Raw genomic sequence first — 18275 nt, 5'->3', positions numbered from 1 at the left:
CCTGAAGTCCTACCCTGACAGTCAAAGTGAAGCATGGCCCACTAATGCAGCCTTAATTCACTTTGCGTGGCAGAGAGAGCAAGCTGACCATGCTGCTGCGGGAGTCCCTGGGGAACATGAACTGCCGGACCACCATGATCGCGCACATCTCGGCCGCCGCTGGCAACTACGCTGAAACCCTGTCCACCATCCAGATCGCCTCAAGGGTCTTGAGGATGAAGAAAAAGAAAACAAAGGTAAGGCGCTCCCCGGGGGGCTGCAGTGGATGAAGGCCCTTGAGGAGTCCGACCCCGGAGTGGAGTCCGAGGGAACCGGGTCAGTATTTCTGATCCCTGAGCTCCAGGGATAGGGGTGTGCACTGCTGCCCGTGCTGCCCGGCAACCATTCAGGGTAGGAAAACCCTCAGGCCCACAAAGCCCTTTCTCCACCACAGCTGCCAGTCATCCCTCCCAGGCCCCTACTGGGGAGCGCTGGCCCTACCTCGAAGTAGTTCAGATGGGCCACTGCTACTTTGGGATGAAACACTGGGGAGGGATGAGAAATACTGTTTCTCTCTCTCCCTGCCTTGGTCCCATGAAGGTCGAGACCATGTCCTTTGAGTGGTTGAGCCCAAAGAGGGTTGTTAGCTCCTTGCTCGCATGGCCCTACTTTCCTTGCCTTTCCAGGAATCCTTCCCAGGCTTCTGGGTTTTGCCACGTTAACTCAGTGGTTTCTGGTTGATGCGCAGGGTCTGCTAGCGTTCTCAGGCAGAGGCAAGCCTGGACAATGGTGGTGTGACAAGAATGTGCCAGAAAGCCACCACGATTGTGGTCGTGGGCCAGCTTGTAAAGTGGGAAGCTTTTTCCCCCTCTCCTTTTGTGTCTGGTTTTTGGAGAGGAAGGAGGGTGCCAAGGGAGTGACTCCTTAGCCCTTGGGAGGTCAGACATTGCCTGGGCTGGTCACCTCCTTCTCTGTGCCCTGACGTGCCACACAGGGGCTGTTCTTCCCACAAGAGGCCATGATGTGCCAGGCTGGGGGTGCCGCTCAGGCACATCATGAGAAATGGCCCAGTGCAGGGAGGCCAACCTGGCTAGCCCCAGGATGGGGTTGGGGGGAACCTGTGTGGAGTCAGCTGTGGGCTCGTGAAGGTGGGGGCTGGCTTGGGAGAGCTGTCCCTGTTGACTTCCCTCCTCTCACCCACAGTACACATCGAGCTCCTCCGGGGGCGAGAGCTCCTGCGAAGAAGGCAGGATGCGCAGGCCCACCCAGCTGAGACCCTTCCAGGCCAGGGCCTCGGTGGACCCCGATTTCCCCATCCCTCAGCTGTCCAGCGACCCTGACTACTCCTCCAGCAGCGAGCAGTCCTGCGACACAGTCATCTACATCGGGCCCAATGGCACGGCTCTCTCTGACAAGGAGCTCACGGACAACGAGGGCCCCCCTGACTTCGTCCCCATCGTGCCAGCCCTACAGAAGGCCAGGGGTGATAGCCGGCCTGTGGAGGCCGGAGGGGCCGCGGCCAGCCACTCAGAGAGGGACTGTTTGAAGTGTAACACGTTTGCTGAGCTGCAGGAGAGGCTGGGCTGCATTGATGGCAGCGAAGAGCCCAGTCAGTTTCCTTTCGAAGAGCTGCCTGCCCAGTTTGGGGCGGAGCAGGCAAGCAAGTGTCCCCTGTTAAGCCAGGGGGCCGGGACAAACCCACTCTGTGAGTCTGATAGGGAAGATAGCGGGTCTGACGGCCAGTCGACTGACAGAGAAGGCACTGACCCTCCTGCCTCCAAGATGCAGAGAAATCACTCGCCCGTCCCAGGCCCTGGCCCGGCGCTGCCCAGCAGCCCCACCCCTGCCTCGCCGAGGAGCATCCCGGGCAGCAGCAGCCAGCACAGCGCCTCCAGCCTCCAGAGCAGCCGGGAAAGCCTGAACTCCTGTGGCTTTGTGGAAGGCAAGCCCCGGCCCATGGGCTCCCCGCGGCTGGGCATCGCCAGCCTGTCCAAGACCTCAGAGTACAAGCCGGCCAGCTCTCCCTCTCAGAGATGCAAAGTCTACACCCAGAAGGGTGTCCTGCCTTCTCCCGCCCCCCTGCCTCCATTGAGCAAGGATTCCGGCATGGTATCTAGTGAGTCCCTGCTGCAGCCCGAGGTACGCACCCCCCCAGTTGGAATGAGCCCCCAGGTTTTGAAGAAATCCATGTCCGCTGGGAGTGAAGGGTTCCCCGAGAGCCCCGGTGATGACGAGCCCCAGGCAGCAGCTTCTCCAGATTCTAAGAAGGAGATCCTGAGCACCACCATGGTGACCGTGCAGCAGCCGCTGGAGCTGAACGGCGAGGATGAGCTGGTGTTCACGCTGGTGGAGGAGCTGACCATCAGCGGGGTCCTGGACGGCGGCCGCCCCACCAGCATCATCAGCTTCAACAGCGACTGCTCCGTGCAGGCCCTGGCCTCGGGCTCCCGGCCCGTCAGCATCATCGGCAGCATCAGCGAGGACCTGGAGTGCTACTCCAGCGTGGCGCCTGTCTCTGAGGTCAGCATCACGCAGTTCCTGCCCCTCCCGAAGCTGGCCCTGGACGAGAAGGCCGGCGAGGCCGGGAGCCGACGTTCCTCCATCAGCTCCTGGCTGAGCGAGATGAGCGCCGGCAGCGACGGCGAGCAGTCCTGCCACAGTTTCATAGCGCAGACGTGCTTCGGGCACGGGGAGGCCATGGCGGAGCCTCCGGCCTCGGAGCTCATTGGCAGCATCCAGAACAGCGCCGTGGTGTGCCGAGAGAAGCCCAAGGCGGGCCCCGACAACTTGCTCATCTTGTCTGATGTGGGTGAAGACCCTTTCAACAAGGCGACCCCCATCAAGGGCTGCAAGATATCCACACTGGGCAAGGCCATGGTCACCATCTCCAACACGGCCGATCTGGGCAGCTGCGAAGGCTACATCCCCATGAAGACCAACATTACGGTCTACCCCTGCATAGCCATGGGCCCCCGGCCCGTCCAGGAGTCTGAGGCGTCCGACGGCCCCGCCGTCAGCTCGGTGCCCAGAGCCACCCAGTCCCAGGACGGCAGAGAGATGGGCGGGGCAAAGACAGAGATGAAATTTGAGGACCCTTGGCTAAAACGAGAAGAGGAGGTAAAAAAGGAGAGCGCCTATCCCGGTGAAGAGGGGACTGGGTGTGAGGCCGCGACAGGCCCCCCGAAGCCCGAGGCCAGGGCAGAACAGGACAGGAAGGCTAGCCCTGGGGACAGGCTGAGCAGCAGCAGCGGGGAGGTGTCCGCCTCCCCTGGGAGCGACACCTTCAGGAGGGTCGTGGATGGCTGCGAGATGGCCCTGCCTGGTGTGGCTGCCCAGAGCCCCGTGCACGCCAACAGGAGCCTGAAGTCCAGCAGCCTGCCCAGGGCTTTCCAGAAAGCCAGCAGGCAGGAGGAGCTGGGCAGCCTGTTCTACCACTGCCCGGCGGAGAGCAATGGGCTGGGCACGGCGCCCTGCAAGGCGACCCTGGAGAGGAAGGTGGCGTCGCCCAAGCACGGCGTCCTGGCTCGGCCCAAAGGGACGCCCCCCCTGCCGCCGGTCCGCAAGTCCAGCCTGGACCAGAAGAATCGGGCCAGCCCCCAGCACAGCACCTGCAGCAGCGGCGCGGGCAGCCCGTCGCACCCCCCGGCGCCCTCGGCGGGCCCGCAGGCCGACGAGGCGGGCGGCAAGGCGAAGGAGGCCGCCAGCAGCAGCAGGCTCTTCAGCGCCAAGCTGGAGCAGCTGGCCAGCAGGACCAACTCCCTGGGCCGCGCCGCCGGCAGCCACTACGAGTGCCTGTCGCTGGAGCGGGCCGAGAGCCTGGGCGCCGGCGGCTGGCGGGCGCACGCGGGCAAGGACAGCACGATGCCCCGCGCCGGCCGGAGCCCGGGCCGCGGCGCCGGAGCCTCGCCCACCGCCCCGGGCCCCGCGCAGGCCGCCGCCGCCGCCGCCGCCGCCGCCGCCCCCGCCCCCGGCCCCGCGTCCCCCAAGGCCGGCGCCTGCAAGGTCTCGGCCGTGAGCAAGCTCCTGCTGGCCAGCCCCAAGGCGCGCAGCCTGGCCGCCGCCACCACCAAGACGCTCAGCTTCTCCACCAAGTCCCTGCCGCAGGCGGTGGGCCAGAGCCCGGGCCTGGCGGCCAAGCCCACGTCCTGGTCCACGCAGTCGCTGAGCCGCAGCCGGGGCGCCGGGCCCGCGTGCAAGCCGCCCCCGCGCGCCGTCAACGGGCGCATCTCCGAGCTGCTGCAGGGCGGCGCGGGCGCGCGGGGCGCCGAGGGGCGCGCGGGGGCGGCGGGCGAGGAGCGGCCGGCCGCGCCCCCCCTGCCCTCCCCCTACAGCAAGGTCACCCCGCCGCGCCGGCCGCACCGCTGCAGCAGCGGCCACGGCAGCGACAACAGCAGCGTGCTGAGCGGCGAGCTGCCGCCGGCCATGGGCAAGACGGCCTTGTTCTACCACAGCGGCGGCAGCAGCGGCTACGAGAGCGTGCTCCGCGACAGCGAGGCCACCGGCAGCGCCTCGTCCGCGCACGACTCCACCAGCGACAACAGCAGCTCCGTGGGCGGCCGCTGCCGCAGCCTCAAGGCCCCGAAGAAGCGCTCCAACTCAGGTAGGCGCGGGCGCGGGCGCGGGCGCGGGTGTCACCCCCCCACCCCGCCCCCCGCCCCACGTGGGCGCGCCCCCCTGCGGGAGGCGTCCACGCAACCAGGCCCTAGAGCTTTCGGAGGAGTCGGGTCGCTGTCTCCAGATTGTGGCCTGGTGGCTGCAGATGCCAAAATGCGGGGCTGGTGGCCCTGAGACCCCGCGGCTTCATCCCCTTGGAGCAGGGCAGAGCACACTGGTCTCGCGGGTGGTGCCACGGGAAGCCCTGCCTGCCCCCTGGCCCCAGGCAGCCTGGGGGACAGGTGAGTATGCCTTCCCGTGGGGCCTGCAGTGTGCCCCAGCCTCCACCCACGCACACAGTGCCCCAGCGTGACACCGTGCGCTAGCATGACACACACAGCGCCCTACGGTGGCACACCCAAGCACCCTGGTGCCCCAGATGCTCACTACCAGAAAATATCTCCGGGATTGCCATCTCCAGGAATCTCCTGTCAAAAGATATGTAAATAGTCCAGAAGTTACAATATGGTGATAAAGGCCACTGACATATGAATTGGAGTTTGGGGTGACAAGGGACAAGAAGTCATGATGGGTGAGAAGAGGATCCAGGCCAGAGCTGGTGGCCCTGGTAGCCATGGGTCAGGTGAGGTGAACGGGCAACAAATTAGAGGCCCAGACAGACAGAAGGAAGGAGGACAATGTGAGCTATTGAAAAAATTCTCCCAAATTCATCTCTGCTCTTCACAGAAATTTCCCCTACTTGTCCCTGAGCATAAGGACACGTTTCTTAATGAGGCCGTCTCCCACAGAGCCCGGGTGCGGTCTGTCCTTTGGCCGAAGTGAGGGTGGTGTGGGGTCCTGCCCTCTTGCCCCCCAACCTGGCCTTCACTGTCCTGTGGCCCTTCCGTGGAGCCCTCAGAAACCACTACCCTATGGAACAGCGGTGCTACCTACACATCAGGAATTAAAAGATGGGATGAGTCCTCCAAACGTGGGGGTTCTCCCCTTTCCTGCAGCTGCTCTGGCAACTGCCCCACAGGCTTTTTCTCTCAGCCACAGGGTTGCTTTTCCCTGTTTTCCCAATATAGGCAAGCACAAGCTCTGGAATGTTCCAGCCCAATGTAATGCACATCATAAACCGTTTGCCTCAAATCAAAGAAGTCAGCTTCATAATTCTAGATGCTAGGCTGTAGCTCTCCCACCTTCCCACCGCCCCCCCCCCCCATTGGTCACAAGGCATGGGAGTGAGTTATACTCCAAGCATGTTCAGGAGTCATGGCCATGGGCCAACTTGACCTCCCAGGGGGTGTGTGCTTCAGGCTTTGACCCACTTTGGAAGAACCCCACACCAGGCCCTCAGCCCTCACAGCCCCATCAAGGAAGGACCTGGGAGCAGTGCCCGGGTAAGACGAGTGTAGAATGAAAAGCCATGGACTATAATGTGACAGCTGTTGTGCCCTGTTTCAGGGCCAAGGGCATTAAAACGTATTGATACCAGTCACTAAGAATAACAAGAAAGTTCATCTGAGCCAGAGTCTCTGTTTCGGGGACAGGGGTGGTGGATCTGCTGGCCCTTCCAGTACCTGGGCGATAAACCTCCTTACTATGGTCTACCCACTGTCAGTTCTTCGGAATCCAGATTGGTGTGATGTCACGGTGTGACACGGTGTGCTCACGGCAGCCGACCGTTAGAATGCTTTCCCACAAACTCGTATCTAGGGCTTCGTGCCTACCAGTCCATTTTGTTCTTTAAATCTCTTTTACTCTTTCTTCAAGACCTGTGGTTTTTGGTTTGGCCGTTGTGCTGGGGTAAAGAGCTCTGTAAAAACAGCTGCTCAGACCGTGGACCGCAGGTTCTCTACCTCCTTTCATAAGGGCCATCCTCGAGGCTCTCCTGTTAGGTTAGACTATTGGAGGACACGGTATAGAATCAGAACTCCAGGCTGGGGGCCAGAAATGGGTGCCAGGAGCAGCATCAGCCTTCTGCAAGCAGCTGGCAGAGATCAGCCTCGCAATGGATGTGGCCGTGGAGGTATGCGCCTTTCAGGTTAGATGACCTTGTGTCGCTTCTTTATGGTTATTATTAAGAGAAATGCTGGCTGTCAAAATGATCAGCATAAATCAAATGCCACTTCTTTAAGAGAAGCCATAAAACTCCTCAAAGGAAATTCCTAGCTAGATGGCTGGATTATACCATTACTGGAGATGTTTGAAACTGCAGACGAGACAGGCAGTTATCTTTTATCGGAGATTGCTTTTAATTTGGAAAATTTTTAATACTTTGGTTGAAAAATGAACTAGAAATCTATCAGGTGGATGATAGTCTTGAGCTCTCAGAGTGCCTTGTAATGCATGCCGTATGAGAAACAACCAAATGTCATTAAGGTCACCCTCTTGGTCCCATTCCTGGAGATCCATGTTGGTGGAAAGTGCATGGGCTTGGCCAGAGTGTACTGCAGTGAGAAGACGGAGCTGGAGAGCAGGAGACTTGGAGTCTTGAGCTGTGTGGCCTTTAGGGAATAACTACCCTCTGAGGGCTTCAGTTTGCTCACATAAAAGTAAAACGAGGGGATTGGTAGAGAACCAGCACGGTCTCTCTAATGCTCACGTCATATGAGACAATGCGGATGATATAAAGAATGTTGGTGGTAATAGGACTTCCTTTCCAAAATCTTTTTTTTTTTTTTTTAAAGATTTTTTATTTATTTATTCATAGAGACACAGCTAGAGAGAGAGAGGCAGAGACACAGGCAGAGGGAGAAGCAGGCACCATGCAGGGAGCCCGACGTGGGACTCGATCCCGGGTCTCCAGGATCACACCCCGGGCTGCAGGCGGCGCTAAACCGCTGCGCCACTGGGGCTGCCCCCTTTCCAAAATCTTGATAGGTCCCCCTCTGCGGTGCTTTTGAAACTTAATGACATGTGAGGTGCGGGCGTGGTGGGGAGGGGCAGGCAGCATCAAAGCCAAGGCCACTACAAGAGGTTTGTCATCTAGTTGGTGACAAAGTACGAAAAGCATGGAACAGAACGGTGACCCAGGCATACTGCCAAGTCCGGAGTGGTGTAGTGCAGTGTGAGCATGGGAACCATTTAGACGTGGGAGAGGCCCAGATCCACAAGAGTCTGTCAGGAAACACTGGGCAACAGGGTGAGATTAATTCACCAGGGGGGTGTTCTTGATGGATGTAATGACCATAGAAGACGGAACTCAGACCGACTTACACCTTCAATGCATTGCAGCTACGATACGAATTGTAGTGGCAGTGGGGCGTCATTCTAGATTCTTGATCAGGAGTGTGGTAAGGTGAGCAAGGCTGTGGTTGCTTTTGCTGATGGATTTTCATCCATCCACAGTACATGGCCAGCCTTCTGTGGTCAGCAACACGGCCGCTGGCCGTGAATTAGAGTGGTGACAGCCAGCCTGGGTGGGGAGCAGAGGTCTGTGCTGGCCAGGGCACGTTCAGTGATAAAAGGACGTGAACAGGGAAGGCCCTTTCTGCTCGGTGGCCCCACCCCGAGTCCTAGGACTTACACTGATGCCCTCTGGCATCACTCATCAGGTGTCATGTGGACTCTCCCCAGACACTTAGTATCTTCTTGCTTGTGTCCTTGACCTTTCACCCCATGCCTACTGTGTTCCCCCCTCGAATTCCTCCCATTGCTCTCCTTCTCCCTGGCTAGCTGGGAAAATCTGAAAACCAGACTGGCACTTTGATCTGAATGAAGTTCGTTCTGACCATAGAAAGCCGGGGAGGGAAGTGGAGGGCCTGCCCGAAGAGAGGCCAAGCCAGGGAGCCTGATGGTTCTGGGAGGCACCCAGGGCTTGAGCTGCCTGGATGTGAGCTCCTGCTGGGCCAGTTCTGCACCGGGCCCGGCCTGCCAGGTGCCCACACCGCACTGGCACCAGTTACTGTGTGTCCACTGGACACCACTGATCGAGTCATTGGCTGGTTGGTTGGCCAATCAGCTGGCTGGCAGGTGGCCCTACAGTTAGCTCCAAGGTCTTTTTGACATACTTCCCCCTGCTGGTGACCCGGGCTTTAAGCACCGAGCCCATCTTCTATATCCTTGGCCATGTAAGCACCAAACGCCTGCCCCTCTCCAGGTGCCAAACAAACTCTACTGTGTGGTGGGGCACCGGGTTCAGTTTGCAGAGCTGCTGCACTAATATCTGTGGCTAGTTACTCCTCAACAGGGCTGAGAGTGCCCTGCTTTGCTCTGCCCACCTTCTACTGCTCACTGGGTCACCAGTTACCATCTCGTTTTGTCCCTTCCTCTCAATGTAGCTGTGACCCTAAATCTGCTCTAGAAAAATGAAGTCCTTAAAGAAGAAAGATCTGGGTAGGCAGTCATGTAAAATTCTCGAAGGTGCCTCAAGTCCAGACTCCATGTGTCTTTTTTTGTTGTTGATGGTTTTCACCTCATGAGGCAGGTGTCAGGCCCATATTTCATCCAGGACAGAGGGGACAGGAGGAGTAGGACAGAGCCCCAGCTTTAAGGACACGTTCCAGCGTTGCCTGCAGCATTTCTGCTGATACCCCACAGGTGGGAGCTTAAGCCACCTTTACTGGGGGGGATGGTCCCTATTCTGGGGGCTCTATGCCCTGCTCCTGCTCAGTCCCCTTCACTGAGAAAGAAGAGAATGGGTATCAGGGACAGCCCACTGGCCATCATGACACGTAAAGCATGCTAAATAGGGTCTGGCACGTAATCAGTGCTTATCATGGTGGTGGTGTGGCTATAAGCAAATAAACAATGTTTTCTAGAACTATTACTATAATACCAAGCACTAGGACCCCTTTTCCTAACACAGATACCTCTTTAACTTCATTGTAACATGTATTCATGCTGAGGGTGTGGCTAGTATGGCTCACATTTCTAGACCATGTGTTTGGGGCGCGTGCCGGTGCATGTGTGTGCGCACATGTGTGTGTTTCACGGGTGGAGGTTGGCGGTGGCTCTAAAGGTAAATCAGGGAGTTCATGAGCTTCTGGAAGTAAAGCCCAAGTGCCAAATTAAAGGAGTAGATGTTGAGGTGGCAGCAGGACATTCAGCCCCTGCAGCAGATCCCGGGGTGCCTGTCAGGGGCCTAACCACTCACACCCAAACAATATGTATATTTAAAAGATTGAGATTCAAAAGGATTAACTTTGGGCTTCATTCCCTCCTCAGGTTCTCAGAGACGGAGGCTCATCCCGGCACTGTCCCTTGACACCCCATCCCCCGTAAGAAAACCTGCCAGCAGCACCGGGGTCCGCTGGGTGGATGGCCCCTTGCGCAGCACCCAGAGGGGCCTCGGGGAGCCTTTTGAGATTAAAGTCTATGAAATTGATGACGTAGAACGGCTGCAGCGGCGACGAGGGGGCAACAGCAAGGTAAGGGATCTGTCCCCCCATGATGGCAGCCACTGCTCCCCGCCCACCACCCAGCCCCAAGCAGGTGCTGGAGCAGTGACCCGAGAGGCCGCCTCAGACCCTTGGAGACTTCCCAGCGGGCTTCTGGCATGGGAGGGAGGTGGTGGCTCTGCCCCAGATAAAGGGTATTTGCACAGGACTTCAGAGAGCTCTGCGTGTCTCCGCCCCGGGTGTCTAGGAGGCTCAGAGGCTGGGCACTGCTGGTCCTCAGGGCTTGTCTGGCTCCAGTTTGGGACACCAGCCACCTCCTCAATTCAAGAAATAATGCCTGTGATGATCCTGCCCTGCAGCTGTCTGAGCTGACTCTGGCAGGGCAGAAATGTGGCAGGGAGGGCCCAGGTCCCCCCCAGCTCCCCGGCAGGGGGCCAGCCCCCTTGTTGCTGACTGCACAGAGCATTCCCATTTAGGAGAGGCTGCGTGGATCCGAGCTGGGGCTCTGCCCCTCCTCATGCACCCCCATTCCTTCCCTTCTGCCTTCCAGGAGGTCACGTGCTTCAATGCAAAACTGAAAATTCTGGAGCATCGCCAGCAGAGAATCGCCGAGGTCCGAGCCAAGTACGAGTGGCTGATGAAGGAGCTGGAGATCACCAAACAGTATCTGATGCTGGATCCCAACAAGTGGCTCAGCGAATGTAAGGCCCCAGGTTTCTTTCTATCGTGGGGACTGCCGGGTTCGCCAGCTAAACAGGCCTGGCACACAGCCCGGGGTGAGGTGTGCGCAGATGGTGTCCGGATCTGAGGGCCCTGGATGCCATCAGAGAGACAGTAGCACGAGCCCACAGCCTCACTCTCCGCAGGGAAGATGGGAGCGGTGGGGCAGCATGGGGATAGCGAGTGTTGCTCTTGAAAGAATTTTCCTCATGTGTCTCAGTCCCAAGCATCTGAAAATGAGATTCCACACTGCCCCACCCCCCAAAATACAGCAGAAGATTCCCCAGACATGAAGCTGCATTACAAATCTTCTCCTAGGCCACAAGATCGCATTGCATTTCTAGCCTGAAATACACAAGAATTTATAGAGCTTCTAATAGGGTGGAATGTGCAATCCTAGAAAAGCCTCACAAAGAACCCAGAAAGCAGGAAAAACATTTTTGATGGAAAAGAATAGCATTCACTGTGTTATTTCTGTTCAATAGAAAGCCTAGGATGACAGTAACCATCTCGTAACAATTCAGAACAATTTTGCTTTCTCTGACAGATTCAATTGTCTCCTATTTATTTGCTCCTAACCATTCCATTTACCACAAAATAAAGGTCCCGACTATTTCATTGATAGGGGACGCAAGGCTGGAAGACTCAGTCTATAGAATAAAATGCATGACTGCCATTAAAATTCCTCTCCCTCCCTGTCCTGCACTTGCTCCCCAGCCTCCCAGCACCCCTCCCCCCCCACCTCACCCCTTCACCGGTCCCTGCATGCCAATCACCTTCTCCCCCTTGTTCCCTGGCTGGAGGGAGAGTGTGGTAGGCAGGGTCTGCAGGCTCGGATTTGAGAAATACCAGGTGCACGCAGGACAGGACTCGCCAGCCTCCCAGCTGTGCTCTACCCCTAAAGGCAGCATGCTTCCAAGTAGTTTCTTTTCCGTAAGAATGGGGTAGTGACATGGCCCAAGCACCCCACTGGATCCTTGTGAGGAGGATCCAGCGCACCAACCTGAGGACAGAGCACGGTGATCAGTCTGTGAAGCATCCTACCGTGCTGTACCATGTGTGGGATGAGCACAGTCATGCAGACCTGACGGGAGGCTGGCTTGCCCACATACCAGCTGTGGGATCTTGAGGAAGACGCTTAACCTCTCTGAGCCTTGGTTTCCTGAGTTGAACCAAATAGGAGACCATTTCCTCGTGCCTGCTTCCACAGCACACTGACTTAGGTCCTCCATTATAGACATGGGTGGAGACACAATCTCCCGCTCTCAGGGGTGTTGTCATGCCAGGCACCATGGGGTAGGGGGTGATGTGAGTGAGGACATTAGCTGCTGTCTGCCCACGGCGTACATGTGGGGCCCAGTGCTCATTTCTCTCCCACTTGTGAACACCCGTCTCCTTAGCTCATGAATTCCAGGCACCTCAGGGCCCCAGGGGCGCCCCATCAGGCAGACAGTCCCCCTTCATTTGTTCTGCTTGCATTCAAGTCTTCTTTTTTAAGAGCTGTTTATGCCTAAGGCATGCTCGAGAATGGTCTTCATCTTACAAAGTCGGGGTTTTTTCTGGGACAGGAGCAAGCGTACACATTGGCCCATATGTGTAGATGCTTCCTTCCTGCCTTTGTACATGTCAAGAATCAGCGATGGTTTGATGCTGAGAAAGGGAATGAACAGAAGGCCCCATGAAAGGAGAAACACAGATCATTCCTTTAAGATGAAATGATACCATGAATGAGAAAAAAAAAAAAAAACGAGAGACACCTAACTCTGGGAAACGAACAAGGGGTAGGAAAGGGAGGTGGTTGGGGGGCTGGGGTGACTGGGTGACGGGCACTGAGGGATGCACTTGATGGGATGAGCCCTGGGTGTTATGCTATATGTTGGCAAATTGAACTCCAATAAAAAAATTTAAAAAAAAAAAAAAAAAAAAAAGTCCCCAGTAAAGCCGCACGCTGACTATTCCCTGGCTGTGGGTGATAAGCTGAATATTGGCCTAGAAATCTCTGTGCTGGCTTCCATTTTTATTTTTCTTTCTTAGTCCTGATGTCACGCTGCGCCTTCCATCCCCAAGACTTACTCATTCCGTAACTGGGAGCCTGCGCCTCTCGCTCCCCTTCACCTGCTCTGCCCACCCCTCCGCCACCCTCCCTTCTCACAACCACCAGTTTGTTCTCTATATTTATGGGTTTGTTTTGGTTTTTCTGTTTGTTAAATCAAATTTGTATTTGTTTTTCCCTTAGCATAATGCCCTCTGAGTCCATCTATGTTGTTACAGATGGAAAGATCTTCATCTTTTTATGGCTGAATGATATTCTGTTGTGTTGTGTGCGTGCGCATGTGTGTGCATGTGGGTACTGTGTATATAATAGTCATTCTGACAGGTGTGAGGTGACACCTCATTGTGGCTTTGATTTGCATTTCCCTGATGATGAGTGATGTTGAGCATCTTTTCATGTGTTTGTTGGCCATCTGATGTCTTCTTTGGAAAAAATGTTCTGGTCCTCTGCTTATTTTTTGATTGGATTATTTGTGGATTTTGGTGTTGAGTTGTATAAGTTCCTTATATACTTTGGATACTAACCCCTTATGAGATATATTGTTTGTAAATATTTTATACTAGTCAGTAGGTTGCCTTTTTGTTTTGTTGATGGTTTCCTTCGCTGTGCAAAAGCTTTTTATTTTGGTGAAGTCCCAATAGTTTATTTTTGCTTTTGTTTCTCTTGCCTCAGGAGACATACCTAGAAAAATGTTGCTAAGACCAATGTCCAAGAGATTACTGCCTGTTTTTTTCTAGTTTTATGGTTTCAGGTCTTACATTTAGGTCCTTAATCCATTCTGAGTTTATTTTTGTATATATTATAAGAAAGTGGTCCAGTTTCATTCTTCGCATGTAGATGTCCAGCTTTCCCAATGCCATTTATTGAAGAGACTGTCTTTTCACCATTGTACACTTTCACCTCCCTTGTCATAGATTAATTGACCATATAAGCATATTCCTTTGGCTCCCTATCTGTTCCATTGGTCTGTTCCTATTTTTGTGCCAGTATCACACTGTTTTGAACATCCTATCTTTGTAGCTTAAAACCTGGAATTGTGACACCTACAACCTTGTTCTTTCTCAAGATTACTTTTTTGGGGTCCTTTGTACTTCCACGCAAATTTTAGCACAGTTTATTCTAGTTCTGTGAAAATTACTGTTGGTATTTTGATAGGGATTGTATTGAATCCGTAGCTTGCTTTGGGTAGTATGGACATTTTAACAATATTTATCTTTCTAATCCAGGAGCACGGTATACCTTTCCATTATGTCATCTTCGATTTCTTTTATCAATTATTTTATAGTTTTCAGAGTATAGGTATTCCACCTCCTTGGTGAAGTTTTTTTCCTAGGTATTTTTTTTGGTGCAATTGTAAATTTTTTTCTTAATTTCTCTTTCTGCTAGCTCATTACTCTTGTAATGAGTATAGAAACACAACTGATTTTTGTATATTAATGTCATATCCTGCAATTTTCGTGAGTTCTTTTATTACTCTTAGTGTTTTCTTGGTAGAATCTTTAGGGTTTTCTATATAAAACACAAAATGACAGTTTTATTTTTTCCTTACCAATTTGGATGCTTTTTAAATTTCTTTTTATTGTCTGATTTCTGTGGCTAGGAATTCTAGGACTATGTTGAATAAAAATGAGTGGGCATCCTTATCTTATCCTGATCTCAGAGGAAAAGCTCTCAGTTTTTTACCATTGAGTATGATGTTAGCTCTCAGTTTGTCCTATGTGGTCTTTATTACATTGAGATTATTCTCTTTAAAACTACTTGGAGAGTTTTTATCATGAACAGATGTTATACTTTGTCAAATGCTTATTCTGCATCTATTGAGATGATCCCATAGTTTTCATCCTTCGGTTTGTTAATGTGGTGTATCTCATTGCTTGATCTGTGGATATTGAACCATTTTTGAATCTGTGGAGTAAATTCCACTTTACCATGGTGAATGATTCTCTTAAAGTATTGTTGGGTATGGTTTTCTAATATTTTGTTGAAGACTTTAGTATCTATGTTCATCAGGAATACTGGCCTCCAGCTTTCTTTTTTTTTTTTTAACACGTATTTTTTTTAAATTTTATCTATTTATTCATGAGACACACACACACAGAGAGAGAGAGAGAGAGAGAGAGAGGCAGAGACACAGGCAGAGGGAGAAGCAGGCTCCATGCAGGGAGCCTGATACGGGACTCGATCCTGCATCTCCAGGATCATGTCCTGGGCCGAAGGCGGTGCTAAACCGCTGAGCCACCGGGGCTGCCCCTTTCTTTTTCTCCTAGTGACTTCATCTGACTATGGTATCAGGGTAATGCTGGCCTCACAGAATGAATTTGGAAACTAACTTCCTTTTCTACTTTTTTGAAACATTTTGAGGAGAGTAGATATTAACTCTTCTCTAAATATTTGGTAGAATTTAACTGTGAATCCATCTGGTTCTGGACTTTTGTTGAGAGTTTTTGATTACTGATTCAGTTTTATTACTAGTAATTCGGTCAAATTCTCTGTGTCCTGATTCAATTTTGGAAATTATCCATTTCTTCTAGGTTGTCTAATTTGGTGGCATATTTTTCATTATAATCTCATAATCTTTCGTATTTCTGTGGTATTGCTTGTTACTTCTCTTTCATTTCTGATTTGCTTTTTTTCTTGATGAGTCTGGCTGACAGTTTATCAATTTTGTTTTTCTTTTCAAATAACGAGATTTTGGTTTCAATGATCTTTTTTTTGTAGTCTCTATTTCATTTATTTCTGCTCTACTCTTTTATTATTTCCTTTCTTCTACTAGCTTTGGCCTTTTCTTCTTTTCTAGTTCATTTGTGTGTAAGATGGATTGTTTCAAATTTTTCTTTTTTCTTGAGGTAGGCCTGTATTACTATAAACTTCCCACTTAGAACTACTTTTGCTGCATCCCAATTTTAGAACATTGTGTATTATTTGTCTCCATGTATTTTTTTTTTTTTCATTTCCTCCTTGATCTCTTCATTGACACACTGGTGGTTTAGTAGCATGTTGTTCAGCCTCTACCTGATTGTGGTTTTCAATTTTTTTCTTATAATTGATTTCTAGTTTCATACCACTGTAGTTGGAAAGGATATTTGATGTGATTTCAATCTTAAATTTATTGAGACTCATTTTGTGTTGGGACATGTGATCGATCCTGGAGACTATTTCATGTGCACCTGAAAAAGAATGTGTATTTTGCCATTTGGGAAGGGACCTGTTAAGTCCATGTGGCCTTATAGGTCATCAAAGCCACTGCTTTCTTACTGGTTTCTTGCTTGGTTGATCTATGTATCCATTGATGTGAGTGAGGTATTAAAATCCCTTGCTATTATTGTATGATTGTCAATTTCTCCCTTTAGGTCTGTTAATATTTGCTTTTCTTAGGTGTCTAGTGTTGAGTGCGTGAATATTTATAGTTGTTATACCGTCTTGTTGGATTGATTTCTTTATCCTGTAATGCCCTTGTCTCTTGTTACAGTAATTGTTTTATTTTTTTGATCCTGGGTCTCTAGGATCAGGCCCTGGGCCGAAGGCAGCGCTAAACTGCTGAGCCACCTGGGCTGCCCAGTAATTGTTTTAAAATCTATTTTGTCTGATAGAAGTTTTACTACTTTGGCTTTTTAAATTTTCGCTTCTATTTGCATGGAATATCTTTTTCCACCCCTTCACTTTCAGCCTGTATGTTTCTTTAGGTCTGAAATGAGGGTTTTTTTTTGTAGGAACCATATAGATGGGTCTTGAGTTTTTTTATCCATTTTGTCACCCTATGTATTTTGATTTGCGCATTGAGACCATTTACGCTAAAAGTAATTATCAACAGGTATGTACTTACTGCCATTTTGTTAATTGTTCTCTCATTGTGTTTGTAGTTCTTCTCTGGTCCTTTCTTCTTCTCTTGCTTTCTTTCCTTGTGATTGATGACTTCCTTTTGTGTTATGCTTGGTTTCCTTTCTTTTTACCTTTGTGTATCTATTACAAGTTTTTGGTTTGTGATTCATATGGCATCCTAAGTATATAGCACCATCTATTAAATTGAAGACCACTTAAGTTTGAACACACTCTAAAACTTCATTTTTACTCCCCACTCCACATTTTTTATATATGTTGACATATTTTACATCTTTTTATGAGTTCCTTTAACTAATTTTTTAGGTATAATTGGTTTTATTATTTTTTTCTTTTAACCTTCAGACTAGCTTTCTTAAGTGACTGACCTACCTTTACTGTATGTTTGCTTTACTCAAGAATTTTTTTCCTTTCATAATTTTCTTCTAATTATGGCCTTTTCTTGGCTACTTAAAGAAGTTTCTTTCAACATTTCTTTGAGGTTCATTTAGTGGTGATGAATTCTTTTAACTTTTGTTTGGGCAATTCTTTATCTGAATGATAATTCAGATAAAGTTCTGAATGATAGTTCTGAATGATAATCTTGCTAAGTAGAGTATTCTTGGTAGAGGGTTTTTTCTTTCAGCACTTTGGAATATATCATGCCACTGTCTTCTGACTTGCCAGGTTTTTGCTGAAAAATCAGCTCAGTCTTATGATGGTTCCCTTGTATGTAACTAGTTGCTTCTCTCTTGCTTTGCATTAAAAATTCTCTTTAATCTTTGACACTTTAACTAGTATATGTCTTGATGTGGACCTTCTTGGATTCACCTTATTTAAAACTGTCTATGCTTCCTTCCCCAGGTAAGAGACTTTTTCAGCTATAATTTCTTTAAATAATAATATAATTTGATAATCCGAATATTTGATGTTGTCCCAGACAGCCCTTAAAAAAAGTGTTTTCTTTAATTACTCTTACTTTTTGCCATTTGACTGAATGCTTTCCATCACCCTGGCTTCCAGATCACTTATCCCTTCTCCTGCCCCCTCGAATCTGCTGTTGATTCCCTCTTACATATTTTTTATTTCAATTATTGTGTTCTTCAGCTCTGATTCTTACTTATATTTTTGGTCTCTTTGTTGAAGTTCTCATTGAGCTCATCCACTCTTCTCTCCAGCAGGTGAGCATCTGTCTGACCATTGCTGTGAACTCTTCATCGGGTAGATTGCTTATCTCCATTTCCATTAGTTCTTTTACAGAGGTTTTGTCTTGTCCTTTTGTTTGGAGCATATTCTTCTGTCTCTTCATTTGTTCAACTGTGTTCCTGTGTGTTTCTTCTTATGAGGTTGAAGGAATGATCATATGTAGAGATGTCCCTGTGTTAGCCATGTATGCCTGGCATCTTTGATTGGCTGGCATAAGGGCTGGGGATTGGGGAAGTCTGTGCCAGGGCTGCCCTGGCAGGGTGCATGGAGCTGAGGTTGGTATAGGCCAGAGGGTCTCAGGGCTCTCCACAGAGGGCATGCTGATGGGACAGCTGAAGCTGATACGAGTGCAAGCCAGGGATTCCAGGTTCAGGGCAAGCATCACCCTGGCTGGACAACTGGAGCTGAAGCAGATGTGGGTTGGAGGTGGTCCCAGGACGCTCTACAGTGGGAGTGCCCTGACAGGTTGTCTGGAGCTGAAGTGGTACAGGCCTGGAGTGTTCCAGGATGCTTTGCTCCTGTGTACCTTGGAAAGCTGTTTGGAGCTATAGTGAGCCCTGTCC

At 51.1% G+C, this 18275-nt stretch overlaps 2 protein-coding genes across 8 annotated transcripts in view; one reads left to right on the top strand and one right to left on the bottom strand.

The window, feature by feature from the left end:
• Positions 1-18275, bottom strand: part of SMYD3 (SET and MYND domain containing 3) — a 792487-nt gene that overhangs the window by 46679 nt on the left and 727533 nt on the right. The window lies entirely within an intron of this gene.
• Positions 1-18275, top strand: part of KIF26B (kinesin family member 26B) — a 439262-nt gene that overhangs the window by 412862 nt on the left and 8125 nt on the right. For all 3 annotated transcript variants that reach the window (XM_077901364.1, XM_077901365.1, XM_077901366.1), the window contains 4 exons: positions 74-236; positions 1183-4579; positions 9745-9947; positions 10468-10618. In XM_077901364.1, the coding sequence (XP_077757490.1) occupies positions 74-236; positions 1183-4579; positions 9745-9947; positions 10468-10618 (3914 nt within the window). The remainder of the gene's footprint in view (positions 1-73; positions 237-1182; positions 4580-9744; positions 9948-10467; positions 10619-18275) is intronic.

This window comes from Canis aureus, chromosome 6 (assembly GCF_053574225.1).
Source record: "Canis aureus isolate CA01 chromosome 6, VMU_Caureus_v.1.0, whole genome shotgun sequence".
Lineage (NCBI taxonomy): Eukaryota > Metazoa > Chordata > Mammalia > Carnivora > Canidae > Canis > Canis aureus.
Note: the sequence above shows the minus strand (reverse complement) of the source record. Positions and strands in the feature narration are given on the sequence as shown.